Here is a 16,200-nt window from a genome sequence, read left to right as displayed (position 1 = left end):
ATTAGAAATTTGAACATCGTAGAAAAGATAAAAAATCATAGAAGAGAAATTCCAGGGTCGGTATATATATGGTGGGGTTAAGTGAAGGGAAATGGAAAGCAGATACAGACTTCTGGTAAGACGAATGTAGGGTCACGTTAACAGCAGCGTAAAATGGCGAAACGGGAGTAAGATTCGTCAAGAACAGCGAAGTAAGAAAGAGAATGATTTACTGCGATCAGTTCGGTGTGATGGAAGTTTTCATCAGAACTGATACAAACCCCGCTGACAACAACATTTTAATTATACATGCCAACGTCGCAAGCAGAAGATGAAGAGGTAGCGAACGAATATAAGGACAACGAACGGGTAATTCAGTACATAATTGGAGATGAAAATTGATAATCGTGGGGGATTTGAATGCGCTTGTAGGTGAAACAGAAACTGAGAGGTTTACGAGAGACTATCGGTTGGTGCTAGTTATTCACGTCCGAATAGCAGTCATAGCAGTTAAGAAAATAGCAGCAAAGAAACCTTGTACAAGAGAAGAAATGACTTGATCAACGATACAAGAAAGTACAAAAACGTTCAGGGAAAGACAGAAATACAGCAACATAATCACTTAGGAGTGCAAGGAAGCCAAGGAGGAATGTGAAGAAATTGAAAAAGAAGTATCGTCTGGAGAAGTTCCAACTCTTGGACTTAAACTAAGTTACAGGGAAAGAGACGAGTGACATACGGGTATGTGCAAGAACGAAAAGGGAACAATAAGACTGGGAAATCTAGAACGAAGAGATCGGTTTAAAAGCGGGTAACACAGGGATACTACATGTCGTCCCTATTATTCAGTCTATGCATCGAAGTAGCAATGGCGAAAATGAAAGGAAGATTCAAGAGCGCGATTAGAATTCAGTGTGAAAGGATATCAATGATAAGATTTAGTCATAACATTGCTGTCGTCAGTGATGCGAAAGAAGATTTACAAGTTCTAGAAGAAACAGTCTAGCGCGTAGGGAATGTGGACTGAGAGTAAACGAAAGAAAGACTACAGTGATGGAAGTAGCAGAAATGGGAACAGCGAGAAACGAAGCTTAAAAATTGATCACGAAGTGACGGGCTGCATCAAACCTATCAGAACAACGATGAGTCAAAATAACAAAAAGGACGGCAAAATATTGCTTTAAAATGCATTGAACTCTTCTTGTGTGACGCTCATTTAGGTAATTTTGTTATAGTTTAGATTTTGTTTCTCACATAAGCTATGCCCCCTTTGTTTGCAGTATAACGTACTAAAACTGCGACTCAACCATAGCGAATCTTTCCAGTACCGCACAATCTTGCCCCAGATATCGCAGTCGAAAGAGCATTATACAATGCCTCTGAAATTTATCCATTTGTGTTGCTCACCATCATCCTCACACCTCAGTAGTTCATGTTGAACACTCGGATAATCTGCAATTTGACTCCTGTGTGCTGCTATTTTTGTAAAATACGTGAGCTCCATACTGTATCAATCTGACGATCAGAGCAGTCCCTCTCTACAGTAATTGAGTCGTAAAATTTTCGCGTGATCGTACTTTGGTGTCCCAGCATGTTTCCTTCTGTTCTGTACAAGCGATCTTCAGAAATACCTGATGCACAGCAGGCTGTAGGTGTGAAGAATGATAAAACGGTCACTGAATATCAAACAGGGTTAACATAGAGGAAAGAACAATATATATCTAAAAACGTCGCATGTGTCACGATCAAGGACGATTGTACTACAGTACTGTCAAGTGGCAAACGAACTAGCATGGGCAACGATTTTTCCAATACTTTTCCTAATATCTCATCTTTTAACAGAATATTTGATATTAACACTCGATGAATGCCCATAGTCATGTGAATCTGTGCAGGGAATACCACCCTTCGTGCACGATGGGAATCGCACCTTCTGCCGCGGCGGCAGCAGAGTCTTCGGTTACGGCGGCGGCAGCGGCGGCCAGCGACATGAACCACCTGCTGCGGCCCCTGCACTGGACCGCCGTCCTGCGACACCCCCACGCCGCCTCCAGATCTCCTCTCCTCTTCCGACTGTGCACCGCCGTGATGATATCCTTCGCCCTGTGCTTCATCTGCTCCGAGAGCGCCGCGCTGTTCCAGCTGGGTACTGAAGACGTGGACGTCTTCATACTGCTGATCAGTACCGTAGACACTGCTACCATCTGGATCTTCCGTATGGTGCACACTGCTGTGTTCGAACGCGACTTTCACAAGCTCGCTCTTCAGGTTAGTGCTGGAACGATTTTACAATGGATGCTGTTACTGACGCGCTGCCTCATATACATTATGTGATGTAAAGTACCCGGACACCTGACTAAAAATTATTTAAAAGTACGTCACGCCCTCCATCAGTAATGCTGAAATTCAGTACGGTGTTGGCCCACCCTTAGTCTCCATGAAAGCTCACACTCTCACAAGCATACGTTGATACAGATGTTGGAAGGTTTCTTGGGGAATGACAGCCCATTCTTCACAGAGTGCTGCACTGAGGAGAGGTATCGATGTCGGTCGGTGAGGCCTGGCACGAAGTCGGCGTTCCAAAACATTCCTAAAGTATTCCATAGGGTTCAGGTGAGGACTCTGTGCAGGCCAGTCCATTACAGGGGTGTTATTGTCGTGCAACCACTCAGCCACAGGCCGTGCATTATGAAAAGGTGCTCGATCGTGTTGAAAGATGCAGTCGCCATCCCCGAATAGTTCTTCAATAGTGGGAGGCTAGAAGGTGCCGAAAACATCAGTGTAGGTCTGTGCTGTGATAGTGCCACGCAAACCAACAAGGCGTGCAAGTCGGATCCATGAAAAACTCGACCACATCATCACACCACCACAGCCGGATTTTACTGTTGGCACTACACACGCTGGCAGATGACGTTCATCGGACATTCGCCATACCCATACCCTGCCATCGGATCGCCATACTGTGCATCGTGATTTGTTACTCCACACAACATTTTTCCACTGTTCAATCGAGCGACGTTTACGCTCCTTACACTAAGCGAGGCGTCGTTCCCCGGCGTGATACCTAGCGTATGAGCAGCCGCTCGACCACGAATTCCAAGTTTTCTCACGTCCCACCTAACTTTCATGGTACTTGCAGTGGATCCTGATGCTGTTCGGAATTCCTGTGTGACGGTCTGGATAGATGTCGGCCTCTTACACATTACGACCCTCCTCAAACGTCGGCGGTCTTTGTGAGTCAACAGGACAAGATTGGCCTGTACGTTTTTGTGCTGTACGTGTTCCTTCACGTTTCCAATTCACAATCACATCGGAAACAGTGGAGCTAGGGATGTTTAGGAAAGTGGAAATGTCGCGTACCGACGAATGACACAAGTATAATTCAATCACCTGATCACGTTCGAAGTCCGTGAGTTCCGCGGAGCACCCCTTTCTTCTCTCTCACTATGTCTAACGATTACTGAGGTCGCTGATATGGAGTACCTGGCAGTAAGTGGCAACACAACGCACCTAATAAGAAAAACCTATGTTTTTGGGGTGTCCGGATACTTTTGAGCACATAGTGTATAATGCCTACTCCTGAAATTTCAATGTAATGCCGTCATCACCCTGTAGAAGTCTTGAACGCCACAGTGATTTACTGGGCGTGGTCCTGTTGGAGGTGGTATGCCGTTTTCTTCCTTTGCACTGATGTACCGAGGCAGTTATAGGACTTGGATACCGAACCAAGCTGTACTGCGGTATTTGTCACATTTGCAAGCACTGTCGGAATTGAAAGGAATGAGAAGTAATATAAAATTCCTGTTACTGATTGGAGATCGAAATTGAGAAGTTTGGGTTCACAGTATGGCTCTTCACCCCAGGACAATCAAGTCAAACCCTCAAACTTTTAATTAGTCCTTCCCTACCTATGCACCCTTTAATATCATACATTTTCCCGTGATGGACTATTTCGGTTTGACTGTTCAGCTTGTATCCTAACTTCAAAATCGCCTCGTCTTCGTTCTGGAACCCACTGCCATGCAATGGATCTTTTATCCGAAAGAAGAGGCAGAGAGTGCTACTACGAAGTCACTCTGTGTAGGAAAATCTATCATGTCCTAGAAAAAAAAACTGTGAGCCAGGTGCACCTTTAACATATATGCTAAAAATTACACTGAATAGCCAAATAAACTGGTAAACCTGCCTTATATCGTATAAGGCCCCCGTGAGCACGCAGAAGTGCCGCAGCACGACGTGGCATCGACTCGAATTATGTCTGAAGTAGAGCTGGAGAGAACTGATGCCAAGAATCCTGCGAGGCTGTTCATGGGTCCGTAAGATTAGGAGAGGGTGGAGGTCTCTTCTGAACAGCACGTTGCAAGGCATCGCAGATATGCTCACTAATGTTCACGTCTGGGGTGTTTGGTGGCCAGCGGATGTGCTTAAACTCAGAAGAGTGTTCTTGGAGTCACTCTATAGCAATTGTGGGCATCTGGGGTATCGCATTGTCCTGCTGGAATCGCCCAAGTCCTTTGGAATGAACAATGGACATGAATGTATCGAGGTGATCACACACGATGCTTACGTACTTGTCACCTATCAGAGTCGCATCTAGAAGTATCAGGGGTCCCATATCACTCCAACTGCTCACGCTCCATACCTTTACAGGGCCTCACCAGCCTAAACAGTCAACTGGTGACATGCAGGGTGCATGGATTCATGAGGTTGTCTCCATACTCGTTCACGTACACCCGTTCGATACAATTTGAAACGAGACTCGACCGCCCAGGCAATATGTTTCCAGTCATCAACACTCCAATGTCGGTGATGACGGCCCCAGACTAGACGTAAACCTTTGTGACGTGACGTCATCAAGCTACACGATCGTGCCTTCGGCTCCGAAAGGCCATATCTATGACGTTTCGTTGAATGGTTCGCTGGCTGTCACTTGTTGATGGCCCAGCACTGAAGTCTACAGCAATTTGCTGAAGAGTTGCACTTCGGTCATGTTGAACGATTCTCTTCACTCATTATTGGTCCCGTTCTTGCAGGATCTTATTCCGGTGTCGGAGATTTGATGTTTTACCAGATTCCTGATATTCAAGGTACACTCGTGAAACATCGTACGGGAAAATTCCCACGTCATCACTACCTCGGAGATGTGTCACATCGCTCGTGCGCTGATTATAACACCACGTTCACACTCACTTAAATCTTTATAAACAGCCATTGTAGCAGCAGGAATCGATCTATCAACTGCGCCAGACACTTGTTGTCTTATACAGGTGTTGCCGGCGCAGCGTCCTATTCTGACTGTTTACATATCTCAGAATACTCAAGCCTATACCGATTTCTTTGGCGCTTCAGTTTATTATATGCGATTTATAATACCGTACCAATACAACCTAAGGTGTAAATTTATACAAGCTTTAATGTGGGAAGAAAGTGTCTAACACAAACGACCTTTCTATAAACGCAGTACTTTATTCAGTAAAGATTGCTGAATGATTTTTAAAGTCAGTGCATATAACTGCTGATGAAGGTTTCTCAGGTTTCCAGCCTGGAGGTAGCGTTGATATATCGCGACGTTGCGAAAAGTGTCATACTAGCCATGTCATACTAGCTATCTTCTCCCGAAAGGTTCGAGGAGAGCGGAGTATTTATACGCGCAGCCTTCCCCTCCTCCCCCCCCCCCTTCCCACCCACACCACCGGCCCTCGGGACGCTGCGGTTGTGCGGGCATATTGGCAGCGTCTGCAAACGAGTGTGCCGGGACTTCTCCAGTTCACTGCTAGTAGCGCCACGTCACCTTAATGTGTCTGCGCGTAGCGCACAAGTATTGCACCATAATTAGGTATAAAATTAAAAGTCAAAATTTCTTTTTCACACTTTGTCGACATACTCATTAATATAATAACGTTTTAAATGTGAAGTCTTAAAATAACAAAATCAATGTTGTTGTTGTTGTGGTCTTCAGTCCTGAGACTGGTTTGACGCAGCTCTCCATGCTACTCTATCCTGTGCAGGCTTCTTCATCTCCCAGTACCTACTGCAACCTACATCCTTCTGAATCTGCTTAGTGTATTCATCTCTTGGTCTCCCCCTACGATTTTAACCCTCCACGATGCCCTCCAATACTAAATTGGTGATCCCTTGATGCCTCAGAACATGTCCTTCCAACCGATCCCTTCTTCTAAGGATCCCTTCTTCTAAGGATTAACTTCCGGATGCAATCTCTCCTTAGCACTTTTTTGTAGTAATCTGAAATTGAAAGTTGTTCTGGCACGCAATTTACAAAGAATGGCAAGTCGTCAAAAGAGACTAAGTGACTGACAGCGGAACGGCACGTGCACTGAAACAGTCTGGGAATGCTCATTGACTGGCCGAAACCATTAAAAGAAAGTAATGTTTTTCTTAATGATGTAGCAAAAATCGAAGGAAACATGTAAAATTGTTAATTTCACAAAACGCTGGATTTAGTAGCATATACTTCCGGCCTAAGAAGTCAGTCTCATTCTGCAAACAGCCTTGTCAAAGAGGGCGGAGGAGCGGATAGAGGTTCAGGGCACTCTCTTGTCATAGGGGTGGGATATTTCCCCTACAGGCGGAAGAATCAGCAATGATGAACGACACGAGGATGCAGAAGGCAATGGAAACCACTGCATTAAAGACACGTAACGTGTGTCCACAGGACATGTGGCCTGTAATTGAAGAAGTGTCATGATGATCTCTCCATTGGCAAAAGATTCCGGAATAGTCCCCCATTCGGATCTCCGGGAGGGGACTGCCAAGGGAGAGGTTACCATGAGAAAAAGATTGAATAATCAACGAAAGGATAACGTTCTACGAGTCGGGGCGTGGAATGTAAGAAGCTTGAACGTGGTAGGGAAACTAGAATATCTGAAAAGGGAAATGCAAAGGCTCAATCTAGATATAGTAGGGGTCAGTGAAGTGAAGTGGAAGGAAGACAAGGATTTATGGTCACATGAGTATCGGGTAATATCAACAGCAGCAGAAAATGGTATAACAGGTGTAGGATTCGTTATGAATAGGAAGGCAGGGCAGAGGGTGTGTTACTGTGAACAGTTCAGTGACCGGGTTGTTCTAATCAGACTCGACAGTAGACCAACACCGACAACGATAGTTCAGGTATACATGCCGACGTCGCAAGCTGAAGATGAACAGATAGACAAAGTGTATGAGGATATTGAAAGGGTAATGCAGTATGTAAAGGGGGACGAAAATCTAATAGTCATGGGCGACTGGAATGCAGTTGTAGGGGAAGGAGTAGAAGAAAAGGTTACAGGAGAATATGGGCTTGGGACAAGGAATGAAAGAGGAGAAAGACTAATTGAGTTCTGTAACAAGTTTCAGCTAGTAATAGCGAAAACCCTGTTCAAGAATCACAAGAGGAGGAGCTATACTTGGAAAAGGCCGGGAGATACGGGAAGATTTCAATTAGATTACATCATGGTCAGACAGAGATTCCGAAATGAAATACTGGACTGTAAGGCGTACCCAGGAGCAGATATAGACTCAGATCACAATATAGTAGTGATGAAGAGTAGGCTGAAGCTCAAGACATTAGTCATGAAGAATTAATACGCAAAGAAGTGGGATACGGAAGTACTAAGGAATGACGAGATACGTTTGAAGTTGTCTAACGCTATAGATACAGCAATAAGGAATAGCGCAGTAGGCAGTACAGTTGAAGAGGAATGGACATCTCTAAAAATGGCCATCACAGAAGTTGGGAAGGAAAACATAGGTACAAAGAAGGTAGCTGCGAAGAAACCATGGGTAACAGAAGAAATACTTCAGTTGATTGATGAAAGGAGGAAGTACAAACATGTTCCGGGAAAATCAGGAATACAGAAATACAAGTCGCTGAGGAATGAAATAAATAGGAAGTGCGGGGAAGCTAAGACGAAATGGCTGCAGGAAAAATGTGAAGACATCGAAAACGATATGATTGTCGGAAGGACAGACTCAGCATACAGGAAAGTCAAAACAACCCTTGGTGACATTAAAAGCAATGGTGGTAACATTAAGAGTGCAACGGGAATTCCACTGCTAAATGCAGAGGAGAGAGCAGATAGGTGGAAAGAATACATTGAAAGCCTCTATGAGGGTGAAGATTTGTCTGATGTGATAGAAGAAGAAACAGGAGTCGATTTAGAAGAGATAGGGGATCCAGTATTAAAATCGGAATTTAAAAGAGCTTTGGAGGATTTACAGTCAAATAAGGCAGAAGGGATATATAATATTCCATCAGAATTTCTAAAATCATTGGGAGAAGTGGCAACAAAACGACTATTCACGTTGGTGTGTAGAATATATGAGTCTGGCGATATACCATCTGACTTTCGGAAAAGCATCATGCACACAATTCCGAAGACGGCAGGAGCTGACAAGTGCGAGAATTATCGCACAATCAGCTTAACAGCTCATGCATCGAAGCTGCTTACAAGAATAGTATACAGAAGACTGGCAAAGAAAATTGAGAATACGCTAGGTGACGATCAGTTTGGCTTTAGGAAAAGTAAAGGGACGAGAGAGGCAATTCTGACGTTACAACTTATAATGGCAGCAAGGCTAAAGAAAAATCAGGACACTTTCATAGGATTTGTCGACCTGGAAAAAGCGTTCGACAATATAAAATAGTGCAAGCTGTTCGAGAATCTGAAAAAAGTAGGGGTAAGCTATAGGCAGAGACGGGTCATATACAATACGTATAACAACCAAGAGGGAATCATAACAGTGGACGATCAAGAACGAAGTGCTCGTATTAAGAAGGGTGTAAGAAAAGGCTGTAGCCAGAATGAGATTATCACTCTGCAGCGGAGTGTGCGCTGATATGAAACTTCCTGGCAGATTAAAACTGTGTGCGCCGACCGAGACTCGAACTCGGGACCTTTGCCTTTCGTGGGAAAGTGCTCTACCAACTGAGCTACGGAAGCACGACTCACGCCCGGCCCCCACAGCTTTACTTCTGCCAGTACCTCGTCTCCTACCTTCCAAACTTTACAGACGCTCTCCTGCGAACCATGCAGAACTAGCACTCCTGAAAGGAAGGATATTGCGGAGACATGGCTTAGCCACAGCCTGGGGGATGTTTCCAGAATGAGATTTTCACTCTGCAGCGGAGTGTGCGCTGATATGGAACTTCCTGGCAGATTAAAACTGTGTGCGTCGACAGAGACTCGATCTCGGGACCTTTGCCTTTCGCGGGCAAGAGCTCTACCAACTGAGCTACCGAAGCACGACTCACGCCCGGCCCTCACAGCTTTACTTCTGCCAGTACCTCGTCTCCTACCTTCCAAACTTTACAGAACCTCTCCTGCGAACCATGCAGAACTAGCACTCCTGAAAGAAAGGATATTGCGGAGACATGGCTTAGCCACAGCCTGGGGGATGTTTCAAGAATGAGATTTTCACTCTGCAGCGGAGTGTGCGCTGATATGGAACTTCCTGGCAGATTAAAATTGTGTGCGCCGACCGAGACTCGAATTCGGGACCTTTGCCTTTCGCGGGCAAGTGCTCTACCAACTGAGCTACCGAAGCACGACTCACGCCCGGCCCGCACAGCTTTACTTCTGCCAGTACCTCGTCTCTTACCTTGCACACTTTACAGAAGCTCTCCTGCGAACCATGCAGAACTAGCACTCCTGAAAGGAAGGATATTGCGCAGACATGGCTTAGCCACAGCCTGGGGGATGTTTCCAGAATGAGATTTTCACTCTGCAGCGGAGTGTGCGCTGATATGAAACTTCCTGGCAGATTAAAACTGTGTGCGCCGACCGAGACTCGAATTCGGGACCTTTGCCTTTCGCGGGCAAGTGCTCTACCAACTGAGCTACCGAAGCACGACTCACGCCCGGCCCGCACAGCTTTACTTCTGCCAGTACCTCGTCTCCTACCTTCCAAACTTTACAGACGCTCTCCTGCGAACCATGCAGAACTAGCACTCCTGAAAGGAAGGATATTGCGCAGACATGGCTTAGCCACGGCCTGGGGGATGTTTCCAGAATGAGATTTTCACTCTGCAGCGGAGTGTGCGCTGATATGGAACTTCCTGGCAGATTAAAACTGTGTGCGTCGACAGAGACTCGATCTCGGGACCTTTGCCTTTCGGGGGCAAGAGCTCTACCAACTGAGCTACCGAAGCACGACTCACGCCCGGCCCTCTCAGCTTTACTTCTGCCAGTACCTCGTCTCCTACCTTGCGCACTTTACAGAAGCTCTCCTGCGAACCATGCAGAACTAGCACTCCTGAAAGGAAGGATATTGCGCAGACATGGCTTAGCCACAGCCTGGGGGATGTTTCCAGAATGAGATTTTCACTCTGCAGCGGAGTGTGCGCTGATATGAAACTTCCTGGCAGATTAAAACTGTGTGCGCCGACCGAGACTCGAATTCGGGACCTTTGCCTTTCGCGGGCAAGTGCTCTACCAACTGAGCTACCGAAGCACGACTCACGCCCGGCCCCCACAGCTTTACTTCTGCCAGTACCTCGTCTCCTACCTTCCAAACTCTACAGACGCTCTCCTGCGAACCATGCAGAACTAGCACTCCTGAAAGGAAGGATATTGCGCAGACATGGCTTAGCCACAGCCTGGGGGATGTTTCCAGAATGAGATATTCACTCTGCAGCGGAGTGTGCGCTGATATGGAACTTCCTGGCAGATTAAAACTGTGTGCGTCGACAGAGACTCGATCTCGGGACCTTTGCCTTTCGCGGGCAAGAGCTCTACCAACTGAGCTACCGAAGCACGACTCACGCCCGGCCCTCACAGCTTTACTTCTGCCAGTACCTCGTCTCCTACCTTCCACACTTTACAGAAGCTCTCCTGCGAACCATGCAGAAATAGCACTCCTGAAAGGAAGGATATTGCGCAGACATGGCTTAGCCACAGCCTGGGGGATGTTTCCAGAATGAGATTTTCACTCTGCAGTGGAGTGTGCGCTGATATGGAACTTCCTGGCAGATTAAAACTGTGTGCGCCGATCGAGACTCGAACTCGGGACCTTTGCCTTTCGCGGGCAAGGGCTCTGCCAACTGAGCTACCGAAGCACGACTCACGCCCGGCCCTCACAGCTTTACTTCTGCCAGTACCTCGTCTCCTACCTTCCAAACTTTACAGACGCTCTCCTGCGAACCATGCAGAACTAGCACTCCCGAAAGGAAGGATATTGCGCAGACATGGCTTAGCCACAGCCTGGGGGATGTTTCCAGAATGAGATTTTCACTCTGCAGCGGAGTGTACGCTGATATGGAACTTCCTGGCAGATTAAAACTGTGTGCGTCGACAGAGACTCGATCTCGGGACCTTTGCCTTTCGCGGGCAAGAGCTCTACCAACTGAGCTACCGAAGCACGACTCACGCCCGGCCCTCACAGCTTTACTTCTGCCAGTACCTCGTCTCCTACCTTCCACACTTTACAGAAGCTCTCCTGCGAATCATGCAGAACTGGCACTCCTGAACGAAAGGATATTGCGGAGACATGGCTTAGCCACAGCCTGGGGGATGTTTCCAGAATGAGATTTTCACTCTGCATCGGAGTGTGCGCTGATATGGAACTTCCTGGCCGATTAAAACTGTGTGCGCCGACCGAGACTCGAATTCGGGACCTTTGCCTTTCGCGGGCAAGTGCTCTACCAACTGAGCTACCTAAGCACGACTCACGCCCGGCCCTCACAGCTTTACTTCTGCCAGTACCTCGTCTCCTACCTTCCAAACTTTACAGAACCTCTCCTGCGAACCATGCAGAACTAGCACTCCTGAAAGAAAGGATATTGCGGAGACATGGCTTAGCCACAGCCTGGGGGATGTTTCCAGAATGAGATTTTCACTCTGCAGCGGAGTGTGCGCTGATATGGAACTTCCTGGCATATTAAAATTGTGTGCGCCGACCGAGACTCGAATTCGGGACCTTTGTCTTTCGCGGGCAAGTGCTCTACCAACTGAGCTACCGAAGCACGACTCACGCCCGGCCCGCACAGCTTTACTTCTGCCAGTACCTCGTCTCCTACCTTCCAAACTTTACAGAAGCTCTCCTGCGAACCATGCAGAACTAGCACCCCTGAAAGGAAGGATATTGCGCAGACATGGCTTAGCTACAGCCTGGGGGATGTTTCCAGAATGAGATTTTCACTCTACAGTGGAGTGTGCGCTGATATGGAACTTCCTGGCAGATTAAAACTGTGTGCGCCGACCGAGACTCGAACTCGGGACCTTTGCCTTTCGCGGGCAAGAGCTCTACTAACTGAGCTACCGAAGCACGACTCACGACCGGCCCGCACAGCTTTACTTCTGCCAGTACCTCGTCTCCTACCTTCCAAACTTTACAGACGCTCTCCTGCGAACCATGCAGAACTAGCAATCCTGAAAGGAAGGATATTGCGCAGACATGGCTTAGCCACAGCCTGGGGGATGTTTCCAGAATGAGATTTTCACTCTGCAGCGGAGTGTGCGCTGATATGGAACTTCCTGGCAGATTAAAACTGTGTGCGTCGACAGAGACTCGATCTCGGGACCTTTGCCTTTCGCGGGCAAGTGCTCTACCAACTGAGCTACCGAAGCACGACTCACGCCCGGCCCTCACAGCTTTACTTCTGCCAGTACCTCGTCTCCTACCTTGCACACTTTACAGAAGCTCTCCTGCGAACCATGCAGAACTAGCACTCCTGAAAGGATGGATATTGCGCAGACATGGCTTAGCCACAGCCTGGGGGATGTTTCCAGAATGAGATTTTCACTCTGCAGCGGAGTGTGCGCTGATATGGAATTTCCTGGCAGATTAAAACTGTGTGCGTCGACAGAGACTCGATCTCGGGACCTTTGCCTTTCGCGGGCAAGAGCTCTACCAACTGAGCTACCGAAGCACGACTCACGCCCGGCCCTCACAGCTTTACTTCTGCCAGTACCTCGTCTCCTACCTTGCACACTTTATAGAAGCTCTCCTGCGAACCATGCAGAACTAGCACTCCTGAAAGGAAGGATATTGCGCAGACATGGCTTAGCCACAGCCTGGGGGATGTTTCCAGAATGAGATTTTCACTCTGCAGCGGAGTGTGCGCTGATATGGAACTTCCTGGCAGATTAAAACTGTGTGCGTCGACAGAGACTCGATCTCGGGACCTTTGCCTTTCGCGGGCAAGAGCTCTACCAACTGAGCTACCGAAGCACGACTCACGCCCGGCCCTCACAGCTTTACTTCTGCCAGTACCTCGTCTCCTACCTTCCAAACTTTACAGACGCTCTCCTGCGAACCATGCAGAACTAGCACTCCTGAAAGGAAGGATATTGCGCAGACATGGCTTAGCCACAGCCTGGGGGATGTTTCCTGAATGAGATTTTCACTCTGCAGCGGAGTGTGCGCTGATATGGAACTTCCTGGCAGATTAAAACTGTGTGCGTCGACAGAGACTCGATCTCGGGACCTTTGCCTTTCGTGGGCAAGAGCTCTACCAACTGAGCTACCGAAGCACGACTCACGCCCGGCCCTCACAGCTTTACTTCTGCCAGTACCTCGTCTCCTACATTCCACACTTTACAGAAGCTCTCCTGCGAACCATGCAGAACTAGCACTCCTGAAAGGAAGGATATTGCGCAGACATGGCTTAGCCACAGCCTGGGGGATGTTTCCAGCATGAGATTTTCACTCTGCAGCGGAGTGTGCGCTGATATGAAACTTCCTGGCAGATTAAAACTGTGTGCGCCGACCGAGACTCGAATTCGGGACCTTTGCCTTTCGCGGGCAAGTACTCTACCAACTGAGCTACCGAAGCACGACTCACGCCCGGCCCTCACAGCTTTACTTCTGCCAGTACCTCGTCTCCTACCTTCCAAACTTTACAGACGCTCTCCTGCGAACCATGCAGAACTAGCACTCCTGAAAGGAAGGATATTGCGCAGACATGGCTTAGCCACAGCCTGGGGGATGTTTCCAGAATGAGATTTTCACTCTGAAGCGGAGTGTGCGCTGATATGGAACTTCCTGGCAGATTAAAACTGTGTGCGTCGACAGAGACTCGATCTCGGGAGCTTTGCCTTTCGCGGGCAAGAGCTCTACCAACTGAGCTACCGAAGCACGACTCACGCCCGGCCCTCACAGCTTTACTTCTGCCAGTACCTCGTCTCCTACCTTCCACACTTTACAGAAGCTCTCCTGCGAACCATGCAGAACTAGCACCCCTGAAAGGAAGGATATTGCGCAGACATGGCTTAGCTACAGCCTGGGGGATGTTTCCAGAATGAGATTTTCACTCTACAGTGGAGTGTGCGCTGATATGGAACTTCCTGGCAGATTAAAACTGTGTGCGCCGACCGAGACTCGAACTCGGGACCTTTGCCTTTCGCGGGCAAGAGCTCTACCAACTGAGCTACCGAAGCACGACTCACGCCCGGCCCTCACAGCTTTACTTCTGCCAGTACCTCGTCTCCTACCTTCCAAACTTTACAGACGCTCTCCTGCGAACCATGCAGAACTAGCACTCCTGAAAGGAAGGATATTGCGCAGACATGGCTTAGCCACAGCCTGGGGGATGTTTCCAGAATGAGATTTTCACTCTGCAGCGGAGTGTGCGCTGATATGGAACTTCCTGGCAGATTAAAACTGTGTGCGTCGACAGAGACTCGATCTCGGGACCTTTGCCTTTCGCGGGCAAGAGCTCTACCAACTGAGCTACCGAAGCACGACTCACGCCCGGCCCTCACAGCTTTACTTCTGCCAGTACCTCGTCTCCTACATTCCACACTTTACAGAAGCTCTCCTGCGAACCATGCAGAACTAGCACTCCTGAAAGGAAGGATATTGCGCAGACATGGCTTAGCCACAGCCTGGGGGATGTTTCCAGAATGAGATTTTCACTCTGCAGCGGAGTGTGCGCTGATATGAAACTTCCTGGCAGATTAAAACTGTGTGCGCCGACCGAGACTCGAATTCGGGACCTTTGCCTTTCGCGGGCAAGTGCTCTACCAACTGAGCTACCGAAGCACGACTCACGCCCGGCCCGCACAGCTTTACTTCTGCCAGTACCTCGTCTCCTACCTTCCAAACTTTACAGACGCTCTCCTGCGAACCATGCAGAACTAGCACTCCTGAAAGGAAGGATATTGCGCAGACATGGCTTAGCCACAGCCTGGGGGATGTTTCCAGAATGAGATTTTCACTCTGCAGCGGAGTGTGCGCTGATATGGAACTTCCTGGCAGATTAAAACTGTGTGCGTCGACAGAGACTCGATCTCGGGACCTTTGCCTTTCGCGGGCAAGTGCTCTACCAACTGAGCTACCGAAGCACGACTCACGCCCCGGCCCTCACAGCTTTACTTCTGCCAGTACCTCGTCTCCTACCTTCCAAACTTTACAGACGCTCTCCTGCGAACCATGCAGAACTAGCACTCCTGAAAGGAAGGATATTGCGCAGACATGGCTTAGCCACAGCCTGGGGGATGTTTCCAGAATGAGATTTTCACTCTGCAGCGGAGTGTACGCTGATATGGAACTTCCTGGCAGATTAAAACTGTGTGCGTCGACAGAGACTCGATCTCGGGACCTTTGCCTTTCGCGGGCAAGTGCTCTACCAACTGAGCTACCGAAGCACGACTCACGCCCGGCCCTCACAGCTTTACTTCTGCCAGTACCTCGTCTCCTACCTTCCAAACTTTACAGAAGCTCTCCTGCGAACCATGCAGAACTAGCACTCCTGAAAGGAAGGATATTGCGCAGACATGGCTTAGCCACAGCCTGGGGGATGTTTCCAGAATGAGATTTTCACTCTGCAGCGGAGTGTGCGCTGATATGAAACTTCCTGGCAGATTAAAACTGTGTGCGCCGACCGAGACTCGAATTCGGGACCTTTGCCTTTCGTGGGCAAGTGCTCTACCAACTGAGCTACCGAAGCACGACTCACGCCCGGCCCGCACAGCTTTACTTCTGCCAGTACCTCGTCTCCTACCTTCCAAACTTTACAGACGCTCTCCTGCGAACCATGCAGAACTAGCACTCCTGAAAGGAAGGATATTGCGCAGACATGGCTTAGCCACAGCCTGGGGGATGTTTCCAGAATGAGATTTTCACTCTGCAGCGGAGTGTGCGCTGATATGGAACTTCCTGGCAGATTAAAACTGTGTGCGTCGACAGAGACTCGATCTCGGGACCCTTGCCTTTCGCGGGCAAGAGCTCTACCAAATGAGCTACCGAAGCACGACTCACGCCCGGCCCTCACAGCTTTAC

The 16,200-nt window shown here is 48.4% G+C and overlaps 1 protein-coding gene and 1 non-coding gene across 2 annotated transcripts in view; one reads left to right on the top strand and one right to left on the bottom strand.

Annotated features, from left to right (window-relative positions):
* Positions 1 to 1,896: 1,896 nt before the first annotated feature.
* The window catches only part of LOC126195636 (uncharacterized), a 49,611-nt gene continuing 35,307 nt past the window's right edge, over positions 1,897 to 16,200 (top strand). Inside the window, exon 1 of the mRNA XM_049934260.1 lies at positions 1,897 to 2,247. Within this exon, the coding sequence (XP_049790217.1) occupies positions 1,897 to 2,247 (351 nt within the window). The remainder of the gene's footprint in view (positions 2,248 to 16,200) is intronic.
* Positions 14,284 to 14,357, bottom strand: Trnas-cga (transfer RNA serine (anticodon CGA)). The gene has a single exon. It is a non-coding gene; the product is annotated as a tRNA-Ser (tRNA).

Source organism: Schistocerca nitens, chromosome 7, assembly GCF_023898315.1.
Source record: "Schistocerca nitens isolate TAMUIC-IGC-003100 chromosome 7, iqSchNite1.1, whole genome shotgun sequence".
NCBI classification, from domain to species: Eukaryota; Metazoa; Arthropoda; class Insecta; order Orthoptera; family Acrididae; genus Schistocerca; species Schistocerca nitens.
The sequence above is the reverse complement of the archived record's forward strand: the minus strand, read 5'-3'. Positions and strand labels throughout refer to the sequence as shown.